The sequence below is a fragment of the Trachypithecus francoisi genome, unplaced genomic scaffold (assembly GCF_009764315.1).
Source record: "Trachypithecus francoisi isolate TF-2019V2 unplaced genomic scaffold, Tfra_2.0 Lachesis_group14, whole genome shotgun sequence".
Lineage (NCBI taxonomy): Eukaryota > Metazoa > Chordata > Mammalia > Primates > Cercopithecidae > Trachypithecus > Trachypithecus francoisi.
Genome location: NW_022681459.1, coordinates 793,012 through 813,506, shown reverse-complemented (window position 1 = coordinate 813,506; position 20,495 = coordinate 793,012). Strand labels below are relative to the sequence as shown.

General features: G+C 35.7%; 1 protein-coding gene across 2 annotated transcripts in view; it reads left to right on the top strand.

The window, feature by feature from the left end:
- Positions 1-4,405: 4,405 nt before the first annotated feature.
- SAMSN1 (SAM domain, SH3 domain and nuclear localization signals 1) overlaps positions 4,406-20,495 on the top strand; it is a 61,367-nt gene continuing 45,277 nt past the window's right edge. Inside the window, exon 1 of one of the 2 annotated variants that reach the window (XM_033232174.1) lies at positions 4,406-4,557. In XM_033232174.1, coding sequence (XP_033088065.1) covers positions 4,501-4,557 — 57 coding nt within the window. In that variant the 5' untranslated portion in view covers positions 4,406-4,500. The remainder of the gene's footprint in view (positions 4,558-20,495) is intronic. The other variant, XM_033232175.1, reaches the window with a different exon arrangement.

Below are 20,495 nucleotides of genomic sequence, written 5' to 3'. Positions count from 1 at the left end.
AAATTAATTCAGATTCTCCCCAAACTCACTAATTATTTAGAAGTTATTTGGGTATCACCTCATGGTTGTTAGTTGACTTTTTCGGAACTCTGCAATGAAACTCAGGCAAGGTCTTATAAGGAGAAATTAACAGGTGAAATATTAATTTCTCATGTAGACTTGAGGCCAGTTTTTAGAAGAAATTAGTCTTTGTGATAGATATGCTTGATTTCACATCTTATTGGAAACAGCAAACCTCAGCAGCTCCCATCTTCTTGCCACTTCCTGTTAACAGAATCAGAATTTTATCTTCCCCTAATCTCCCCAAAACATGAGCTTGTCACTTACTGGAGCAGGTCACCAGGAGAAGCAGAAAAGTGACTATACAGCTTTTCAATTAGTAACACATTAGCAGGGATTTCAAGAGCTGGGTAGGGGTTGGGTCCCTTAGAGAAAGGAATTAGTAAACAGGAACTCCAGAGAGAGAATGAGTAAATAACTTCAGAGAGTTAGGAAATATAGGAGATTCACAAGGAAGCAACTGTCCCCCCACTTCCTTCACCCCTCCCATAGGCAGGGGGAATATCCATTCCATCATTTCTCTTAAATTCCCAAATCCAAACAAGGAGGTGTTGAGATGTTTAATCCACTTATGGTAAGAATAAGCTAGATAACTAGAGGAGGGTACAACACCAAGACCCCTCTATATAGCTTGGCACCATCATCTGAATTATTAAATACAGAATTGCACAGAACATCATCAGATGCCAGTGTGTACTTATTTCAGGAAACCCTTAGAAAGAAACAGTTTTTTTTTAGTATGTTGTAGGATCTCCACTTCCATGAAGCCACAAACAGGTAGGAACACAATATCCCCACTCAACTTCTTTGAATACAATTCTCTTCCCTGTACTATAGAAAGAAGCCTGCTCTGAGGGGGCCCAAAAGAAGAGAGGATTTATCAAGGTTAAGTTACTTTTATGAATGACTCCTTTTCTTAATCATAGATGAGTAAATTCTGCAGGTTTGAATGGAATACAGTTCTTTTTTTCTATAAAATGATTATTCTTATGTTAAATGTTAATTTCAGAGTTGGGCTCTGTGATGACAACCTTATTTTGCTTATTTTCAAATTCTTGAAATTTGTCTCTCTGTTGTCCTCCTGTAACAAAGCACTTGAGGTATAGTCAGGAGGATTTTCAGTTAGAGTTAATAAAATATCCCTTGGTCATGGTTGTCCCAGCAATACATGGAGGCATACATAAGATTGTGCCCAACCAACTCTACAGGTTAGAGAAGTTTTAACTGTTAGAGTAATGCAGGTAATCTAGTTTCATTCTAAAAGACTTGATTTTAAAACCCTTCATCCATTGAACAAGTGTACATGTCCTAAAAAAAAAAAAAAAAAATGTAGAGTAGGATTAATCCAAACTACTATCTAATTGTATTCTTCAACCTGATGGTGGAAGGCAGAGAGATGTAGATGGAGATCCTCAGTGTCTCGGAATCGAGGACATCGCTTTGAATGTCCCATGATCTCTAGTTTCTTTCTACCTGTGCTTTGAATTTTATGATTTGTGTTTTAGCAATACACTAAATAAAATATTTGTTGGATTGCGGAAACAATCCTTTTATGGCTCACCTTACTTCCTGAAAAATACACCTCAATCTTCGTCATTCAACTGCAATTTCTTTAAAATTTTTACTCATGATTCGTGACACAGATATTGTACACAAAGTTCCATTCTGTCTGCGATGTAAGACCATTAAGGTATGGTAAAGCACCAAGACTGTGCTTTTGCAATTTCCCTATTTCAGAACACATGTTAAGCAACAGGTTTCCCAGTGGTTTAAACATGGTCAGGAGTTAGGTGTGCTCAGTACTGACTCTTCTTCATTCTTGTTCTGTCCATCTGTGACTTTTGAGCTTGCTGGATCACTGTGTCACTCACTAACTATCTTGATGTCACCAAATTCCATAAAATAGTAGATAATTGATAAAAACATTTACCACTTTGTCACTTGATCTTTTTGGGGATCAAGAAGTTTCACATAGGTAATGAATGGGACCTCAAATGTCAAATCTGTCTTTTAACCCCCAGAAAACATTTTTCTTGAGTGAAAGAACGATTGGAAAATTCCTTTTCCACCTGTACTTGAAGGAAAATACTTATTTTGTTTACATTTTAAATATTTCTTGTAATGTTAAAGATGGTGAAGTGCCTAGAGATCCATAAATGGATATTATATATATATATATATTTTTTTTTTGCTGGAGTATAACACTTTTAAAAACCGCATCTAGTCCAGACATAGGTCTCATAAATGTGAGTGTTCTCTATTCTTTAGCATTGTATTATAGAAACACTGGAGAAATATAACCTACAGCAAGCACCGCCCCAAACTGTTTGAAACATCATGCCTGTTTAGAGTTCACAAACATTTTTTGACACAAAACATTACTGAAATGATGAATCATCTAATAAGTATGTCCTTTATTGATATTTCATTTTATTATCAACAAAACTCTACCATGTAGTAAGTACAAGCATTATCATTGCCATTTTGTTATTGATTCAACTCCATAATTGAATTTTTATTCATAGATGAAGAAAAGGGGGTGTTGAGAGTGCAACAGGTTCACTTAAAAAATGTATTTTTTATGACTTTCAATTTCTTAAGAGATGAAACAAAAGATCTGCCTAGCCTACTTTCTTAACCCAAGCCCAAACTGAAAGTCTAAGAGATGTATTTCTAGGGAATTACCCAACCTCAGCATTCTCAGGTTTTCCAGTGTTCTCGCTCTGTGTCAGAATTTGAAAACACTAGCTCAATACTTCTCAAAATTAAAAGTCTGCTTTTATTATCTGGTAATAAAATAATAGGCATATTAACCATAATCTTGAAAACTATATTCTTTCAATTCTGTTATAGAACAAAAACATTGTTTTTAGCTAGTCAAGGGGTTTGAAATATTGTCAGATAGCACATAATAGACAATCAGTTTAATATTTATTAAATGAATTAGCGAAATTTGAGTCTCATTTGTTAAATGAATTAGTAAAATTTGGGCCTCAGGGAGTAGGGCTTAGAAGTGTGAGGGAAGTCTGAGAAACAAAGTCAGTTGATTTGCCATGTGGAAAAGCTGCTGATTAAGAATATGGCACTACTGCTTTTCAATTCAGAGGATTTATAAACAGAAATCTAGGTTTATTTTCTTAATCGGGGTTGCTCAAATAGAATCAGAGTTTCATATATTTTGCAAGTCTCCCCTTGGTAAATCCCCAGTTAACAATAAAACTTGAACTTCTTCCTTTTACTTCTGAGCATTTTGCTTTTTTCATTATAATAAACAGTTTAAAACCATGAAGAAACTCTTAGTAAGTCATATTAGCTCTACTAGGCCTATTCAATAGAGGCTCTGGGCGTTTCATTTGAATAAACCATTGATCCATTGACTCATCACCAGGACAGCAATTATCAGTATATGGCATCGTTTGTAGCACAAAGACATATGGTTAATTGGGGGTTCTGTTTAATTGATCTCTTTGTTAACCAGGACTTTACAACATCTTAATACATTAGAAAAGTAACATATGCATAAACATTTACTTTTAAAGTCAGGTTCCCATTTATATTTAGAATGGGTCTAATCCATATTTTAAAATATATGCATACATGCTTCAAGTAGGATTAATATTGTTTAAGGTCTAACTTATTTTGTCTTCTAGCAGTTTTTATTTATTTCATCTTCTAACAGTGTTTATTTAGAAATATATCGTGCCTGTAATCTCAGTACTTTGGGAGGCTAAGGTGGGTGGATCACGAGGTCAGGAGATCCATCTTGGCTAACATGGTGAAACCCCATCTCTACTAAAAATACAAAAAATTAGCCAGGCATGGTGGCACGCGCCTGTAATTTCAGCTACTCAGGAGGCTGAGGCAGGAGACTCGCTTGAATCCGGGAGGTAGAGGTTGCAGTGAGCCGAGATCATGCCCCTTCACTCCAGCCTGCGTGACAGAGCGAGACTCCGTATCAAAAAGAAAGAAAGAAAGAAAGAAATATATATATATATATATATATATATATAAACTTGACTACCTTGAGTATTCTTTTATTTTTTTTAATAATAGAAAGCCAACATCTCAAGTTTTATTTCAGTTATTATCTCTGATTTTTCTTTTTTCTACCCATGGAATACATTGTAGATTTTTGCTTTTATATAATGAGTTTTGTTTTGAAATCCTTACGGCTCTTGTAACTGCAGGCATGTCTAAGTATGAGATTTGGAACATACCTCATAGAATATAGCAAGACAATAAAGAGTTACCAAAGAATTACCGTAAGAAAAAAAAATACCCATGTAAATGTTGAAGTCATATCCTGACCGAAGGAGGAAGTGGCAGGTCCCTGGGCTCGACCTTATCTGATGCTGTACATTAGACAGCACAGTGCTGACTGTTTTCAGTTGTTTCTGCAACAGCAGAAAGTGCACTCACTAGGAGTAGTCAGAATTCAAAATGCTCAAGAGAAAGCCATCCAGTGTTTCAGAGAAGGAGAAACATCAAAAACCAAAGGTAAGGAAATTTCATACATGTTAAATAAAATCAAACTATTTAATAGAAAATAAACACATATGTGTGTTTGAACACATACAATGTTCTCATCTGTCAGTCATCAGTCAAACATAGGGTTTAATGCCTTATGGCAAATATGGAAAAATTAAATTGCAAGATTGGATTTTAAATCACACCTAGCAATTATTGTCTCTGTAATTTTGTCTTATAGTGCATATTGGAACATTTACATCTGTAAGGGAAGTTTGAGTTCAGCTCAGCTTCAAAAAAATCAATTTAGTGGTCTCTGCGTGTTTGTTATCATAAAGTCTTCTTGCACATTTTTAATGACTATGAGATTGTCAGTGTCTATTAAACAGTCTACTGAATGAATTTTATCTCTTAAGAGATTAGCTCTTCAAAATAGAGTTATGAGAAGGTTGTAAAATGGAAATGTTATGGTTAAATATAAGACTTTTCTCATTTTTGAATGTGAAATTATGATAGTTTGTTGTAGAGATGCATATTTGCTATTCTCTTGAACTAATGTTATTACTACACAAAAAATTGGGCTGTGTTTCAAGAAGCATCAAAACACCATATACTGGTAGACTTGATAAATTGGTAATATTAATATGTAGAATGTTGCTCTGTTTTTTGTCTTGGCAATAAGTGCTACTTTAAAAAAAATATGACATGGGATAAAGTTTAGATTCTATTGTAGAACTCTAGATTTATTTATAACATAAAACAACTATTTACAAAGTACCAATGTCAGAAAATTTCTCCAATATGTGTACATTTCTTTTCTTAGGTAAATAAAATTTTTAATCTCTTTCCGAGATTAACAATAGCTGAGTCCAGATTTTTTTGAAGGATTCATTTATTGTCTATCAGTCTTTATATGTTAGGCACCCATTTTCAGAGAAAGAGGTTGGTTTCTTTCATTTGTTATGACCTTTTGAATTGATGAGATATAGAACAATGGTCAATATTTTGAAACTCTTTGGAAGTTACCATCCAAGTTTTTCTGAAGGAAACAAAAATAAATGATTTCCTATCTTTGGAAAGGTAGAATAAATGATTTTTGATATTAATTCTTTCTGACCCCTATACATAATAATGGATAGACAAGCATCTTTAGTTTAAAATATAGCTAGATAACGTATCATGATTTTTTTTCCTAATGTAAGAAAAATCCAAAGTAACATTTTCCAAATAATACAAAAAAGCTTTTAAAAGCATGACTTGTGCTTCTATTAAAGATTACTTTTATATGATATTTACTTGATTAAGTGCAGCAAATAGTTGATAATTGTAGGTTTAGGGAAGATCATAAAAGTTAATATGGAGAATGATATACCTCAAAATATTTAAAATCTAAAGATAATTTAATAAAGCCTGTATTTTATAGTGAGTTAGAGTCATATTTATGACATTAAACTATTTTCAAAATGATACTTTACTCCATTATTATTTGCCTTAAGAGTAGTAACTATTGTAATACGCTTGGAATATTGTTAATCTTGACTTCCTTATTCATAAAATAAAAATATATTTGAAAATATATACATCTTTGAACAAAACATATCACAGAAAATGGTAACATTGGAAACGCTAAGTTTTGTTGTGAATGAATTCTTATTTTCATTAGACAGATGATTTCATTCTGTATGAATTTAAAGAGATGTGAGAATAAAGGTACAGGTATGTTTTTCATACATTCAACTGGATTCTTTCCTTTTAACATGGAAGTGATATTTTTCCATTTGTAATTATGTCTTAAAATAACTCTTCTTTCCTCTTAATTCACATTTATTTTGGTGGGTAATTTTCTTTGCATATTATGTGAATAAAGAGCAGTATCCGGCCAGGGGCATGGGCTCACACCTGTAATTCCAGTACTTTGTGGGGCTTAGGCAGGTGAATCACTTGAGTTCAGGAGTTCTAGTCCAGTCTGGACAACGTGGCAAAACCCCATCTCTACAAAAAAATGCAAAAATTAGCTGGGCATGGTGTCAAGTGCACATAGTACCAGCTATTCAGGAGGCTGAGTCAGGAAGATTGCTTGAGCCCAGGAGATTGAGAGCTACAGTGAGCCGTGTTCGTGCCACTGCACTCCAGCCTGGGCAATAGAGCAAGACCGTTTCTCAAAAAAAAAAAAAAAAAAATTGACAGAGGTGGATGCTACGATAATCCCTACAAATGAAAGGCTCATAGAAGAAGGAGTGCAAATCCTTTCATTTACTGAAAAGAAATTGTGTCTAAAAAGGGTCTATGTCTAGAAACAGAACCATCAAGAAATTGGTCTGAAATACAGGGAATCACTGTCTTCACTACACACCAGATGTTAGTTTACATTTCCTAACCCAGAAACGTAAACTCTTCATACTATACTCTCAGAATTTCTGAAAGGGATTCTCTTGTTTTTGTGTGGTTTTTTTAAATCATAAATGCTATAGTAGGGTAAAAAGTGACAGTATTAAAATGAAGAAAATATTTAATCATTTAGCTTTTGTTAACTGTCATTGGTTCTATTTCAAGTGATCTATTGGCCAATTCAAATGCAATGCATATTATACATAATGTTAACTCAAATAAAAATGAGGAAACTTTTCAATTGATAATTAATGGTCAAAGATTTTGTTATTAGTATTTTCAAATAGGTCTTACAGTTATGAGAAGGTTCAAAACATTCATGTATATAACATGTAGCAACAGATTTTGAGTCCTATATCAAAAATGATTTATTATTTTCTTATATTCCTAAAACTTATAATAAACATGTTCATGAATTTAAAAAGAGTAAATCCGAATACATGTTAACTACAGTTTTATCATGTGCCTGTTATAGATATTCTATAACAGAAACTGGTAAATTCTTGCAGAATTATTACAAAAGAAACCCATTGAGTGTACTGGAATCTCAATAACTTCTAAGGGTTTTAATGTATATCTCAGAACTCTCTACTGTATATAGATAAATTGCAAATTAAAAAAGAAATAGGAAGAATAATAGTTAAGTATTCTATACTTATACTAGTTAAAAATAGGCTTGGTTAACATACACGCAAGTTACTGTTATCTTTCTTCTTGAATTTTGTTTTTACCTTGGAAACAGGGTCGTGCTCTGTCACCCAGGCTGGAGTTGCTGTGGTCCAATCATGGCTAACTGCAACCTCAAACTCCTGGGCGGGCTCAAACTACCTCCCGTCTCAGCCTCCTGAGTAGCTGGGACCACAGGCGCCATGCCACTAGCCCAGCTAACTTTCTAATTTTTTGTAGAGATGAGGTCTTGTTATGTTGCTCAGGCTGGTCTCAAACTCCTGTGTTCAAGTGATCTTCCCACCTCAGCCCACCTCAGCCTTCCAAAGTGCTGGGATTACAGGCAAGAGCAACCACAACTGGCTGTTTTACCATCTTACCACTAGTGCCCACTACTGATAGTGATTTTACAAACTTCTAAGCATATACAGTATTCAGATTTGATGAAATGTTATTGCATTACACTCTACAAATGCTTAAATTATAGAACATAACAATTTTCCTTATCTGTTTTTCCAATTAAAATATTTTATTTTTCTATATTCATCGTTGGTTTATTTTCATGTCAGTTGCTGTGCTTACAGGTTTTTGTACACTAATTTATTTAATATTTGTAACAACTGTGAGAGAATGACTCTTATTTAGCCTCATATGTAAAGAGCCTAAGGCATAAGGAAGCTTAATTACCTTGAAGAAGACACAGAGTTAGATGAAAAATGAAACTGATGTGAAATATGTTAGTTTCTGATACTTCCGTTCTTAATATACTGCCATTATAAGCAACAGGACTGTAGATATTATTTCTGTTTCCACCTGAATTGCCAGCTAAAGTTTATGGAGATCAGGGAGACTATGTCTGTAAGAGCATCTGTAAGTTTAGAAATCCTCATTCCTGTCTCTGACTATGCAGGAAGTTCATCAGAGAAATCCCTCTAGGTGTCCGGGACATACACGTCAACACCTACGATTGTAAAAACTTTCCTTCCTTCCCTCCCTCCCTCCCTTCCTTCCTTTCTCTCTCTCTTTCTTTCTTTCCCTTTCCTTCCTTCCTTCCTTCCTTCCTTCCTTCCTTCCTTCCTTCCTTCCTTCCTTCCTTCCTTCTTCTTTCTTTCTTTCTCCCCTCCCCTCCCCTCCCCTCCCCTCCCCTCCCCTCCCTTCCCCTTCGCTTCCTTTCCCTCTTTCTTCAGGTTCTCCCTCTGCTACCCGGGCTGAAGTGCAGGCACAATCACCACTCACTGTAGTGTCAGCCTGCCTGGGCTCATGTGACTCTCCTGCCTCAGCCTCCGGAGTAGCTGGGATCACAGTCCTGCACCACCACGCTCAGCTAATCTTTACATTCTTTGTAGACATGGGGGTTTCGCTAGGTTGCCCAGGCCAACAACTTTCTTAATATTCAAATATTTTTTAAAATGACCTAATATTGAAGGAAGCACCACATATCTTCCCTCTGCAGCTAGCATAATACTTTCAATGTAGTACACTCTCAGTAAATAATTGTAAAGTGAAAGAAGTTTCTTCAGTCTACTCTAGAGGTGTCTAATCTTTTGGCTTTTCTGGGCCACACTGGAAGAAGAAGAATTTTCTTGGGCCACATATAAAATACACTAACACTAAGGATAACTTATGAGCTAAAAAAAAAAAAGAAAGAAAAAGAAAAACAAAAACAAAAAAAAAATCACAAAAAAGTCTCGCAATGTTTTAAGAAAGTTTATGAATTAGTGTTGGGCCACATCCAAAGCCATCATGGGGCTACAGGGTAATACACCCTTGGTCTACTATATACAGCCTGATTCAAGTGTGGATACTCACCCGAGCTATGTACTTTTCTTTTTTTTTTTTTTTAACAGGATTTTGTTTGTTTTTTCTTTCTTTCTTTTATTATTTTAAGTTCTAGGGTACATGTGCAGGTTTGTTACATATGTATACATGTGCCATGTTGGTGTGCTGCACCCATTAACTCCTCATTAACATTAGATATTCCTCTTAATGCTATCCCTCCCCCTTCCCCCCTCCTCCCACCCCACAACAGGCCCTGATGTGTGATGTTCCCCGCCCTGCGTCCAAGTGTTCTCATTGTTCAATTCCCACCTATGAGTGAGATCATCTGGTGTTTGGTTTTCTGTCCTTGCGATAGTTTGCTCAGAATGATGGTTTCCAGCTGCATCCATGTCCCTACAAAGGACATGAACTCATCCTTTTTTATGACTGCATAGTATTCCATGGTGTATATGTGCCACATTTTCTTAATCCAGTCTATCACTGGTGGACATTTGGGTTGGTTCCAAGTCTTTGCTATTGTGAATAGTGTCGCAATAAACATATGTGTGCATGTGTCTTTATAGTAGCGTGATTTATAATCCTTTGGTTATATACCCAGTAATGGGATGGCTGGATCAAATGGTATTTCTAGTTCTAGATCCTTGAGGAATCTCCAAACTGTCTTCCACAATGGTTGAACTAGTTTACAGTCCCACCAACAGTGTAAAAGCAATCTTATTTCTCCACACCCTCTCCAGCACCTGTTGCTTCCTGACTTTTTAATGATCGCCATTCTAACTGGTGTGAGATAGTATCTCACTGCGGTTTTGATTTGCATTTCTCTGATGGCCAGTGATGATGGGCATGTTTCCATGTGCCTGTTGGCTGCAAAAATGTCTTCTTTTGAGAAGTGTCTGTTCATATCCTTCGCCCACTTGTTGATGGGGTTGTTTGGTTTTTTTCTTCTAAATTTGTTTAAGTTCTTTGGAGATTCTGGATATTAGCCCTTTGTCAGATGGGTAGATTGCAAAAATTTTCTCCCATTCTGTAGGTTGCCTGTTCACTCTGGTGGTAGTTTCTTTTGCTGTGCAGAATCTCTTTAGTTTAATTAGATCCCATTTGTCAATTTTGACTTTTGTGCTATTACTTTTGATGTTTCAGTCATGAAGCCTATGCCTATGTCCTGAATGGTATTGCCTAGGTTTTCTTCTAGGGTTTTTATGGTTTTATGTCTAACATTTAAGTCTTTAATCCATCTTGAATTAATTTTTGCATAAGGTGTAAGGAAGGGATGCAGTTTCAGCTTTCTACATATAGCTAGCCAGTTTTCCCAGCACCATTTATTAAATAGGGAATCCTTTCCCCATTGCTTGTTTTTGTCAGGTTTGTCAAAGATAAGATGGTTGTAGATGGGTGGTGTTGTTTCTGAGGTCTCCATTCTGTTCCATTTGTCTACATCTCTGTTTTGGTACCAGTACCATGCTGTTTTGGTTACTGTAGCCTTGTAGTATAGTTTGAAATCAGGTAGTGTGATGCCTCCAGCTTTGTTCTTTTGGCTTAGGATTGTCTTGGCAATGTGGGCTCTTTTTTGGTTCTACATGAACTTTAAAGTAGTTTTTTCTAATTTTGTGCAGAAAGTCATTGGTAGCTTGATGGGGATGGCATTGAATCTGTAAATTACCTTGGGCAATATGGCCATTTTCACGATATTGATTCTTCCTATCCATGAGCATGGAATGTTCTTCCATTTGTTTGTGTCCTCTTCTTTTGCTGAGCAGTGGTTTGTAGTCCTCCTTGAAGAGGACCTTCACGTCCCTTGTCAGTTGGATTCCTAGGTATTTTATTCCCTTTGAAATAATTGTGAATGAGAGTTCACTCATGACTTGGCTGTCTGTCTGTTATTGGTATATAGGAATACTTGTGATTTTTGCACATTGATTTTGTATCCTGAAAATTTTCTGAAGTTGCTTATCAGCTTAAGGAGATTTTGGGCTGAGACAATGGGGTTTTCTAAATATACAATCATGTCATCTGCAAACATGGACAATTTGACTTCCTCTTTTCCTAATTGAATACCTTTATTTCTTGCTCCTGCCTGATTGCCCGACCAGAACTTCCAAAACCATGTTGAATAGGAGTGGGGAGAGAGGGCATCCCTGTCTTTTTGTTTCTTTGTAACAAATCTGTTAATATGTGTGTAAATATGTTTGTGTATATGTACAACTCTAACTCATTTTAAACTTTGTGTTAAGAACTCTAATATACTCATGTTATTAAAGAATCCCATTGTTATCTAAGGGTAGACCTTGGTCCCGGTTAAAGAATATGGTAGAAACTTTGAAAATAGAAAGACATGGATCTCACAAACATTTTGGCCTTTACTTGGCATGGATTAATGATCTGTGTTAACAAATTTTAGCTGGTTTTTCTTTGAGTAAAGGAGATTCAAGTACCATTGTTATTTTTGAGGGAAACGTTAAAATAATGACAGTTCTGGAAATAGCCTTTTTTAAACCATTCTTTTTAATCTAAAGTGCATACTAAATGAGACACCATTAGTGTCACAGATGCTAATTTTCACTAGCAATGACTGAAGTGGCATTCTTTCCCATTTGCATTTGATCCTAGCAATGATGAGAGGTGATGAGTTGATTATGAGCTGTTTTCACTGCACTGCCTGCTGTGCAAATTTATGCTCCTAGACAAGGATGACACATAGTTGTGCTATTAAAGAGCTTTCTTCACTGTTTTTTTAGTATCAAGACTGCTAAGATACATTTTTAACTCTTATCTAACCAGGTACGAGAAAGAGAAGAAGTATTTATATGCACTGCTGCTTACTTGTGGCCAGACACTTGTCCAAGATGCTCATGTCCATTATTATATTTAATCTTCTCAAAACCCCATGAGATAGACATTATTTTTATCTCCAATTTACAAAGAAGAAAAAAGCCCTGTAGATGCAAAATATTTTCCCCAAGTTAAAAGATTTGGGATTTATGGCACAACTTTCTGCTTCCAACCCTGTGTCTCTCCCCTCCTACTCTCTATTACTTCTTCATCTGGGGTACAATTTTTGTTGAATGTTTGCCTTTACAAACAGAGTTTTCTGGAATAAAATATGTGATATAAAATGCAGGTAATATGTTAGATTTACTCTTTTCCCCTTTAAAAAATGGTGGCTATAAATAAATATTTATTTTAACTTCTACTTATTACCTCCGTCTCCTCCAAAAACAAAACAAAACAAAAAACCAGATCTCTCAAAAGGTTGTCTTCATTTTTGTGTTTATGTAGCATTTAAAAAAATATTTTTTATAAACTATAATGCAAAGATAAAACCAAATAAGACAAGTCAGGAGAAAATGGAGTCTAGAACATGTTAAAACGTATCTCAAGGTTCATCAAGGCTGACTTGAATCTAAGGACTTGATACTCATTGTGGTCCTACAGAACAACAGCCTGGCATTCCAGGAGCTTGTTAGTAATGTGCATTTTCCAGTCTGCCCCAGGCCTATGAAATTGAAACATACATTTTAACAAGATACTCAGCAGTTCTGTGAGCACCTCAAAATTTGGAAATGAGGCTCTAAGTCGATGGTTTTTGGAGCCTAGGCTGAACATTTGAATCACTGAGGAGCTTTAAAAAAAATACTGATGATTGGGTTCCATCCCCAAATATTCTTATTTACCTAACATAAAATGTGACTGAGCATCAAGAATTTTTAAAGTTTTCCAACCTGGCAGCACTTTTTTCTGCTTTACAAAAGACTTAAAAGTTAATTCACTAATCCATGCATTCATTCATTAATTTATCCTTCAGTGCCACAAATGTCTATTCAATGCTTATTATGGACAATACACTGGAGATACCAAGGTGAAGAAAACAAAGATCTCTGCCTTAATAGGACTTATATTTACTGGGGATGACAGGCAATAAATAGGATAAATAAGTTAAATATACAGTATGCTAGATAATCATAGGTGTCAAGAAGAAAAAAAAATTAACAGAAAAGGAAGATTTGAAATATGAAGAACTAGAGAAGCCTTGGTGAGAATGGGGCATTGGAGACAGGACTGGTAGAAAGTGAAGGAGCTGGTTTTGGGATTAGTGAAGGAAACTACTCTGGGCAGAGGGAAGAGCAAGTGCAAAGGTCTTGAAATGGGACTGTCTCTGGTGTGTTTGAGAAGCAGTGGAGCAGTGTACACGGGGCGGGGAGAGCAGCCACTGAGAGCTGGATCACAGAGGGCGTTCTAGGCCATTAAAAGAATTTTAGCTAGTGTTGAATGATTTTTGAGAAGTGACAGAATCTGGCCTACGGTTTAGTTGGTTTATTTCGGCTTTGTGTTTCAAATATACTGAAGGGAGTGAGACCAGTTAAGAGACTATTGCAGAAACCAGGCAAGGGATAACTGTGGTTCAGACAAAAGAATGGCCCAGTTGACTTGGATGGTGAGAAGACTCTAAATTTGGGATATATTTGTACTTATTGTATCCATTTGGATATTTATAGGAAACTTACCACATACAGTCTAAAGACAGCAAACAGAAAGTTTCCACTGTCCTGTCCCATTCTTGCTTCCAGTCGGTGCTTGCCTTCCAAGGAGAAATGGCCTCATTCCATTGTTTACAGCCACCAGAAATTCACTCCAAAATTGATGTCTCACTTTCCAAAGGTTTCTTCTTCTTTCTTAAACATATAATTTTCCATTGGATTTTAATTTGTAGTGCACCTTTTAAATAATTTTTAGCCTTCACCCCTTCTCTCCAAACAAAGCACTAGTTCATTTTAGCGCTTCCATTTTATAGAATATGAATCTGTAATCAAGTTTTATTCCAAGCAGGTAGCAAAAGGTTTGGGGCCAAATATATTAGCTATACTTGAAAAGTGTTCAAATAATATTGAGAAAGATCAGGAGATGAATAGCTAGAGAAATGACAGAAGCGTAGCCTCCCCTTTGTCTGGAAACTTGGACATTGTATTTTTTAAGAAGCATTATAAAGTCACTATCTTGACTACCAAGATGCTGAATTTGTTAAAAATCAATTTAGTCAGACTTATCTCTTTAGTCTTTCTTTGCCTTGCTTTGGAGATAAATGGTTTCAAAATCCCTGAAAACTGAGGTTTTTTTTGGTTTGTGTGTTTGTTTGTTTACAATAATGGAATCAAGTCCATGCTTTGCATATCTGTTTCCAAATTTAGCCTTACCAAACTGATCCATTTCTCTTCCTTTCTAGTGCTAACGATTTTGATGAACTTTCAGAAACAAGACATTCATATAGCTTCTTAGTAGAGAATAAAAATGTCCTCCATTAAAAATTGATTAATAATAGCAGAAGATTTTAAACTGTCTCTGTTGGTAGAAGAAGTGATTCTTGCATAGATAAAGAGAGCCATTTGTCACCACAGCTGGCTAAGTCCCCCTCCTTCCTTCACCTAGTCTGTATTAGTTTGCTAGGGCTGCCATAACAAAATACCAGACTCTGAGTGCCTTTAACAACAGGAATCTACTTGCTCACACTTCTGGAGGTTGGAAATCCAAGATCAAGGTGCTGGCAGGGTTGGTTTCACAGAGAGCTTTCAGGGAAGGATCTGTTCTGGGCTTTTCTTTTTGACATATAGAAGGCTGCCCTTTTATTGCCTCTTCGTCTGGGCCTGTGTGCTCCTTATCTCTCTCTCTGTGTGTCCAAACATCATCTTATGAGGACACCAGTAGGAATGGATTAGGTCCTACCCTAACGGTCACATTTTTTACTTGATTTTCTCTTTAAACGCTCTATATCCAAATAAAGTCAAGGTCTGAGGTACAAGGTGTTAGGGCTTCAAACATATGAATTTGTGGGAGTTAATTCAGCTCATAACAAAGTCTGCGAGCTTGTACTAATTGGAAGTAAGGATTAGGATTTTAGTTGCTTCCTTCCTTCCAATGACTCTAGATCTTTCTCCACTTCCAGTTGACCAGTCCCTTAATGCTGCCAGCCCCACATTTAACTTGACTGCCTTTACCTACACTCTGCAGTGTTTGTTATTCTTTCCTTCCTCCCATCCAAATGTAACTCTGCCACAACCCACTAGGCCTCTATTAGGAATCATTTGAAAACTAAAAAGTAAAACATCTGTTTGACCCCCTTCACCAGTGCTTTCTGGCTGCATATTAAAAACAATAGCAAAAACCATGATTACTTTTGCACCAGCCTAATATTAAAACCATCTGGGGTGTTTTACAAAAATACCTGTGTCTGGGCCCTAATACCAGATCTTCTGGCTTGGTTGGTAGAGTGAGAGGCCCATGCTCCTGATGATCTGACCACTCTCATACATTTCTGTCTGTGCTTCTCTTAGCCTAAAATGCTCTGTACTTTTTTTCCCCAATCTATTAGAATGTATAGGTGGACTGTCACTTCCTGAAGAAAGCCTCCATCAGTTACCCCAGCACAGTATATTAGGGACAACGTGAACTAAAGGCATAGAGACCTGAGTGTGAATTTCTTACTTTGATATTTCTTAACCAGGAGACTTTGAACATTTTCTTAAGTCTCTTGAGCCTCATTGTGGTCATCAGGAAAAGGGGAAGTCTTAAAGCATGTCACACAGGGTTGATGTGAGAATTTAAATTACCATATGTAAGCTTCCTAGCTGGTAGTACATGCCCACTTCATCATCTCTCCCTCCTTTCTATTTTCATAGTGCTTGTTTCATGTTTCCTTTTTGTTGTTGTTGTTGTTTTTTGTTTTTTTAACTTATAATTTTTCAGTATGTGCTCCCAACTACATTCATCATCAAAAACAGAGGATCAGCAGATGTATTTTACTCATATTTGTGTCCCTGGGATTTTTGTTGAGGATTCAAGAGGGATTGAACTCAGTCTACCTGACTTTCAGATTCCATGTGCTTTTTATTACACTTTGGCTACCACTGAAAACATTGATAGTATAGAACATAGTAGTGATTTCTCAATATATGTATAATGAGCGTGAAATGACTAATGGATAATATTAGTCATCTACAGAAGTAGCCTACTCCAGAAGTTAGTTTGTAAATGGGTCACTGATAAAGATCTGGGTAACACCCACATCAAAACAAAGTAACCATTCCTAGAATCAAAATAATCAAACATTGTAGTGTAATCTGCCTTAAGGAAAAAAAGTATTAGCAAAAAGGTGTTGTTTGCAGACAGCCTAGAAATGTGTGGGAGAGTAGAAATTTGCCACTGTGTCTGCAAATAATGCAAAACAGCTGAAACAAATATCCCATTTGGCTGGACAGACTTCTCCCCTTAGGTGAGATGTGTACCTAAGGCTAGGAGAACTTCATGTCTCTAGTCTTAATACCACTTAATTGACTTTACCGCGACCACTACATGAATCAAACAAACTTCCAGCAATGATCTGGTGTCCCGTGTAGTGTTCCTTCCAGGAGAAACAATTTTTTGATCAGTCAACATGAATATGCATTTTTCCTGGCAGATGAATTTCTCACAGCAAATCAATGCTTGCTTGGTTAGTATTGCCATTTTTGATATCTTATCTGTTTGGTTTGTGAATTACTTGCCTTGAAGTTGTATATTTCTGCATGCTTAAAAAATAAAGTACCCATACTTGTTGAGGTGAGGGCCTGACCCTGGCCATAGAGACATGATACCTGACCAACTTATTGGCTTCCTAGAAGGATTGAACTAAGTTGCTAACTGACTTCACTTCCAAGTACATTTTCTCTACAAAAGGAAAATGAATACAATTAAATCACTAAGTTTCTTTATCATTTTTTTATAGTTTTAACAACTTAAACTCCTGGAGTAAGAGTCAAGTCAAATTTACTTTGTATCAAAATCTACAGAGTGATACAGCATTAGTCTCAGTATTTGGTTAAAAAGAGCAAATTGGAATTTTCTTGTTTTTTTCCCCCTGAATACTTTACGTAGTTACAGTTATGCTACTGATATTTTTAATTAAATAAAAGTGGCTGGGCAGGGTGACTCACCCTTGTAATCCCAATGCTTTGGGAGGCTGAAGTGGGAGGATCGCTTGGCAGGAGTTCAAGACCAGCCGGGCAACATAGTGAGACTTTGTCTCTACAAAAAATAAAAAACAAAAACAATTAGCTGAGCATAGTGGTGCACATCTGTAGTCCCAGCTAGTCAAGAGGCTGAAGCAGGAGATTGCTTGAGCCTAGGAGTTCAAGGTTATGATGAGCTATTGCCACATCACCACACTCCAGTCTCGGCAACAGAGCAAGAGACCCTGTCTCAATAAATACGTACATAAATAAATACATACATAATAAAAGTAATAAAATATTAGATATATACATTTTGTAATACTTATGATTATAGTTTCTTTACATTGTTAGTTATTATCTAGCAATCATCTTTTATCTTTTGTCTGATTTGTATGTTAGGACATCTAAAAATTTCAACTTTAAGATTGTGACTATCTCACTGTATTTATCAATTATGAAAAAGTCATTACCAATAAAACAAATGTTTATGACTTTAAAAATACAGTTCCTTCAGAGATAAGTGCTCTATAATTATTGAACATTACATTATAGGCCAAGGAGTGATTACAAACTGAGTTTATTTTTACCACTACTCTTACATTTCAACTCTGCTATTAACCCCCTCAATAGACTGAAATATTCATCTAACCAAATCCCAGTTTGCTGAAAGGTAAATAAATGTAATTGAAAATAAAAATAGTTACAGGACACTATCATCTCTTCCAAACATCCTAACCTGAACTTACTGTTTTATTTTCCCACCCATTCTTCCCCTGTTTGGGATTACATACCATATATTTGCCCCACATAAACATGTCTGTTCTTACCAAGAAAAAAAGCATTTAAATTCCTAAGACTAGCCGCAGCGGGTGCTGCCTGGGATGGGAATGTTTATAAGCTTTATGATATTAACTGCAGCACTCAACCTCAGGTGGCATAAAGCATGCAAAAAAGAACTTTCTGTCAGTTTTATTATTTCTAAAAAGGTTCCCCTTGAAGCAGAAGAGTGACCTTGCTCTGCTGAGCTGACATATGCCACTGGATTAATGGTCGAGCTCTGCTGGAGGGAAGCTCACGGAAACATTACAATTCCAGAAGCTGGGCTGGCGATGACCATTAATCAGGGGGCCCAAAATCATGCATCAAACACACTCATTTAAAAGTAGTAAAAATGACTCAAAAAAAAAAAAAACTTTTTGAGAATTAGCTTATTGTTTGTCATTACTTGCGTTCAAGGAGATCGCGAAATGACTAAAATATCCCCTGGGCAGACATTTCGGAGGCTACTGTGTACCCAGAGGCCAAGTGAATGCAGAGGACTTTTTGTTGTTGTTGTTGTCGTTTTATTTTATATATATATTTTTAATTATACTTTAAGTTCTAGGGTACATGTGCACAACGTGCAGGTTTGTTACATATGTATACATGGGCCATGTTGGTGTGCTGCACCCATTAACTCGCCATTTACATTAGGTATATCTCCTCATGCTATCCCTCCCCACTGCCCCCCACCCCAGAACAGGGGCCGGTGTGTGATGTTCCCCTTCCTGTGTCCAAGTGTTCTCATTGTTCAATTCCCACCTATGAGTGAGAACATGCGGTGTTTGGTTTTCTGTCCTTACAATAGTTTGCTGAGAATGATGGTTTCCAGCTTCATCCATGTCCCTACAAAAGACACGAACTCATCCTTTTTTTATGGCTGCATAGTATTCCATAGTGTATATGTGCCACATTTTCTTAATCCAGTATGTCATTGATGGACATTTGGGTTGGTTCCATGTGTTTGCAGAGGACTTTTAAGACTCACGGAAGTAAAAGGGAGTTTTTGTTCCAGATAATTAGATGGGAAAGTTGGTTAAAAGGATTTTGTTTTCCCAACTTAATTTTTACATCTTTATTTAATCATAATTTCAAAGTTATGGGTACTATAAATGTTTGCCTCTTGGTGATAATTTTATTTTATTTTAAAAACTGGAGTGACTGTAATTTAGTAGTGTAAAGATGAGATGGGTAAACTGTTAGGAAATATTTCAGGAAACTAAAATTTTGTTAACATACTCAATTATCACATATGTTTAAAAGTTTTGGAGCTGTACTGCATATTCTTCCATCATGTTAGATAATAATAAAAAGTTTTCAAGATTTCCTCTCTCTCTGATTATTGAAAAGAAAAAAAAAAAGCTTATATCTACGATCCTGAAAGAAATTGCTCAATTTAACTTAGCTAATAATAAGTTACTTTTGGGTTTTTCTAACTCCTTTGAAGATAAAATTGAATAGACATAATTTCTCTTTTACACTTTTAATAGTTTGTCTTTTAGATTAATGACACTATACAAAATACATATGATAAATCTTATTAACAGTACAACAAATAGAAAAATCAGTCACTTATTACAAAAACCAGAATAAATTTGGTATTTAAATTTATGGTTAATGTAGTAAAGTCTATTGAGATCAATATTCGAAGTTATTCTTCTCTTAACTAATAGTTGCTTTTTTAAACCATCATCTTCAATATTACCTTTTGTCTATTTGCCATATCCTATACAGGAGTATTATTTAGGCAGAATTATTTATTTGTAGAATTACTTGTTTTTGAAGTTCAGTTATAGAATTAAAATAGTTGATAATGATGTGACTAGTTAAAATATTATTTAATATTCTATGATAAATAGAACAATATAATATGCATGCACAGAACAGACAGTTAATTTCCAAACTTATGGAAGAATAATATATATTTTTTGTAAATTGAAAATTTGAGTCATCCATCCTTTGAATTGCCCTCCCTGTATCAAGGTACATAGATAACAAAATTAGTAATGCAAAGTTTGCTCAGGGAAATGATTTGAGTAGAGGTGGCAAATGCAATTCCTCACTTCTTCCCCCAAACACCCACTATCTTCTGTAACCACTGTGGACACAGCTAATCATGACTTTTTAACTCTGAAAGTGGCTTTAGTACCCTTCTCAACACAGCTCTTCGTGAAACTTTGACAAACTATCCATGCTGGTGCATGAATTGAAAACTTTTTGCCAATTTTAGTTTCGAGAGATAGTTCATCCAGACAATGAAAAATCCCAGTGAAATATTCCTATAACAAATACAAAACATATTTATAGTGACCTAAATGATTATGTTTACTAGAGACA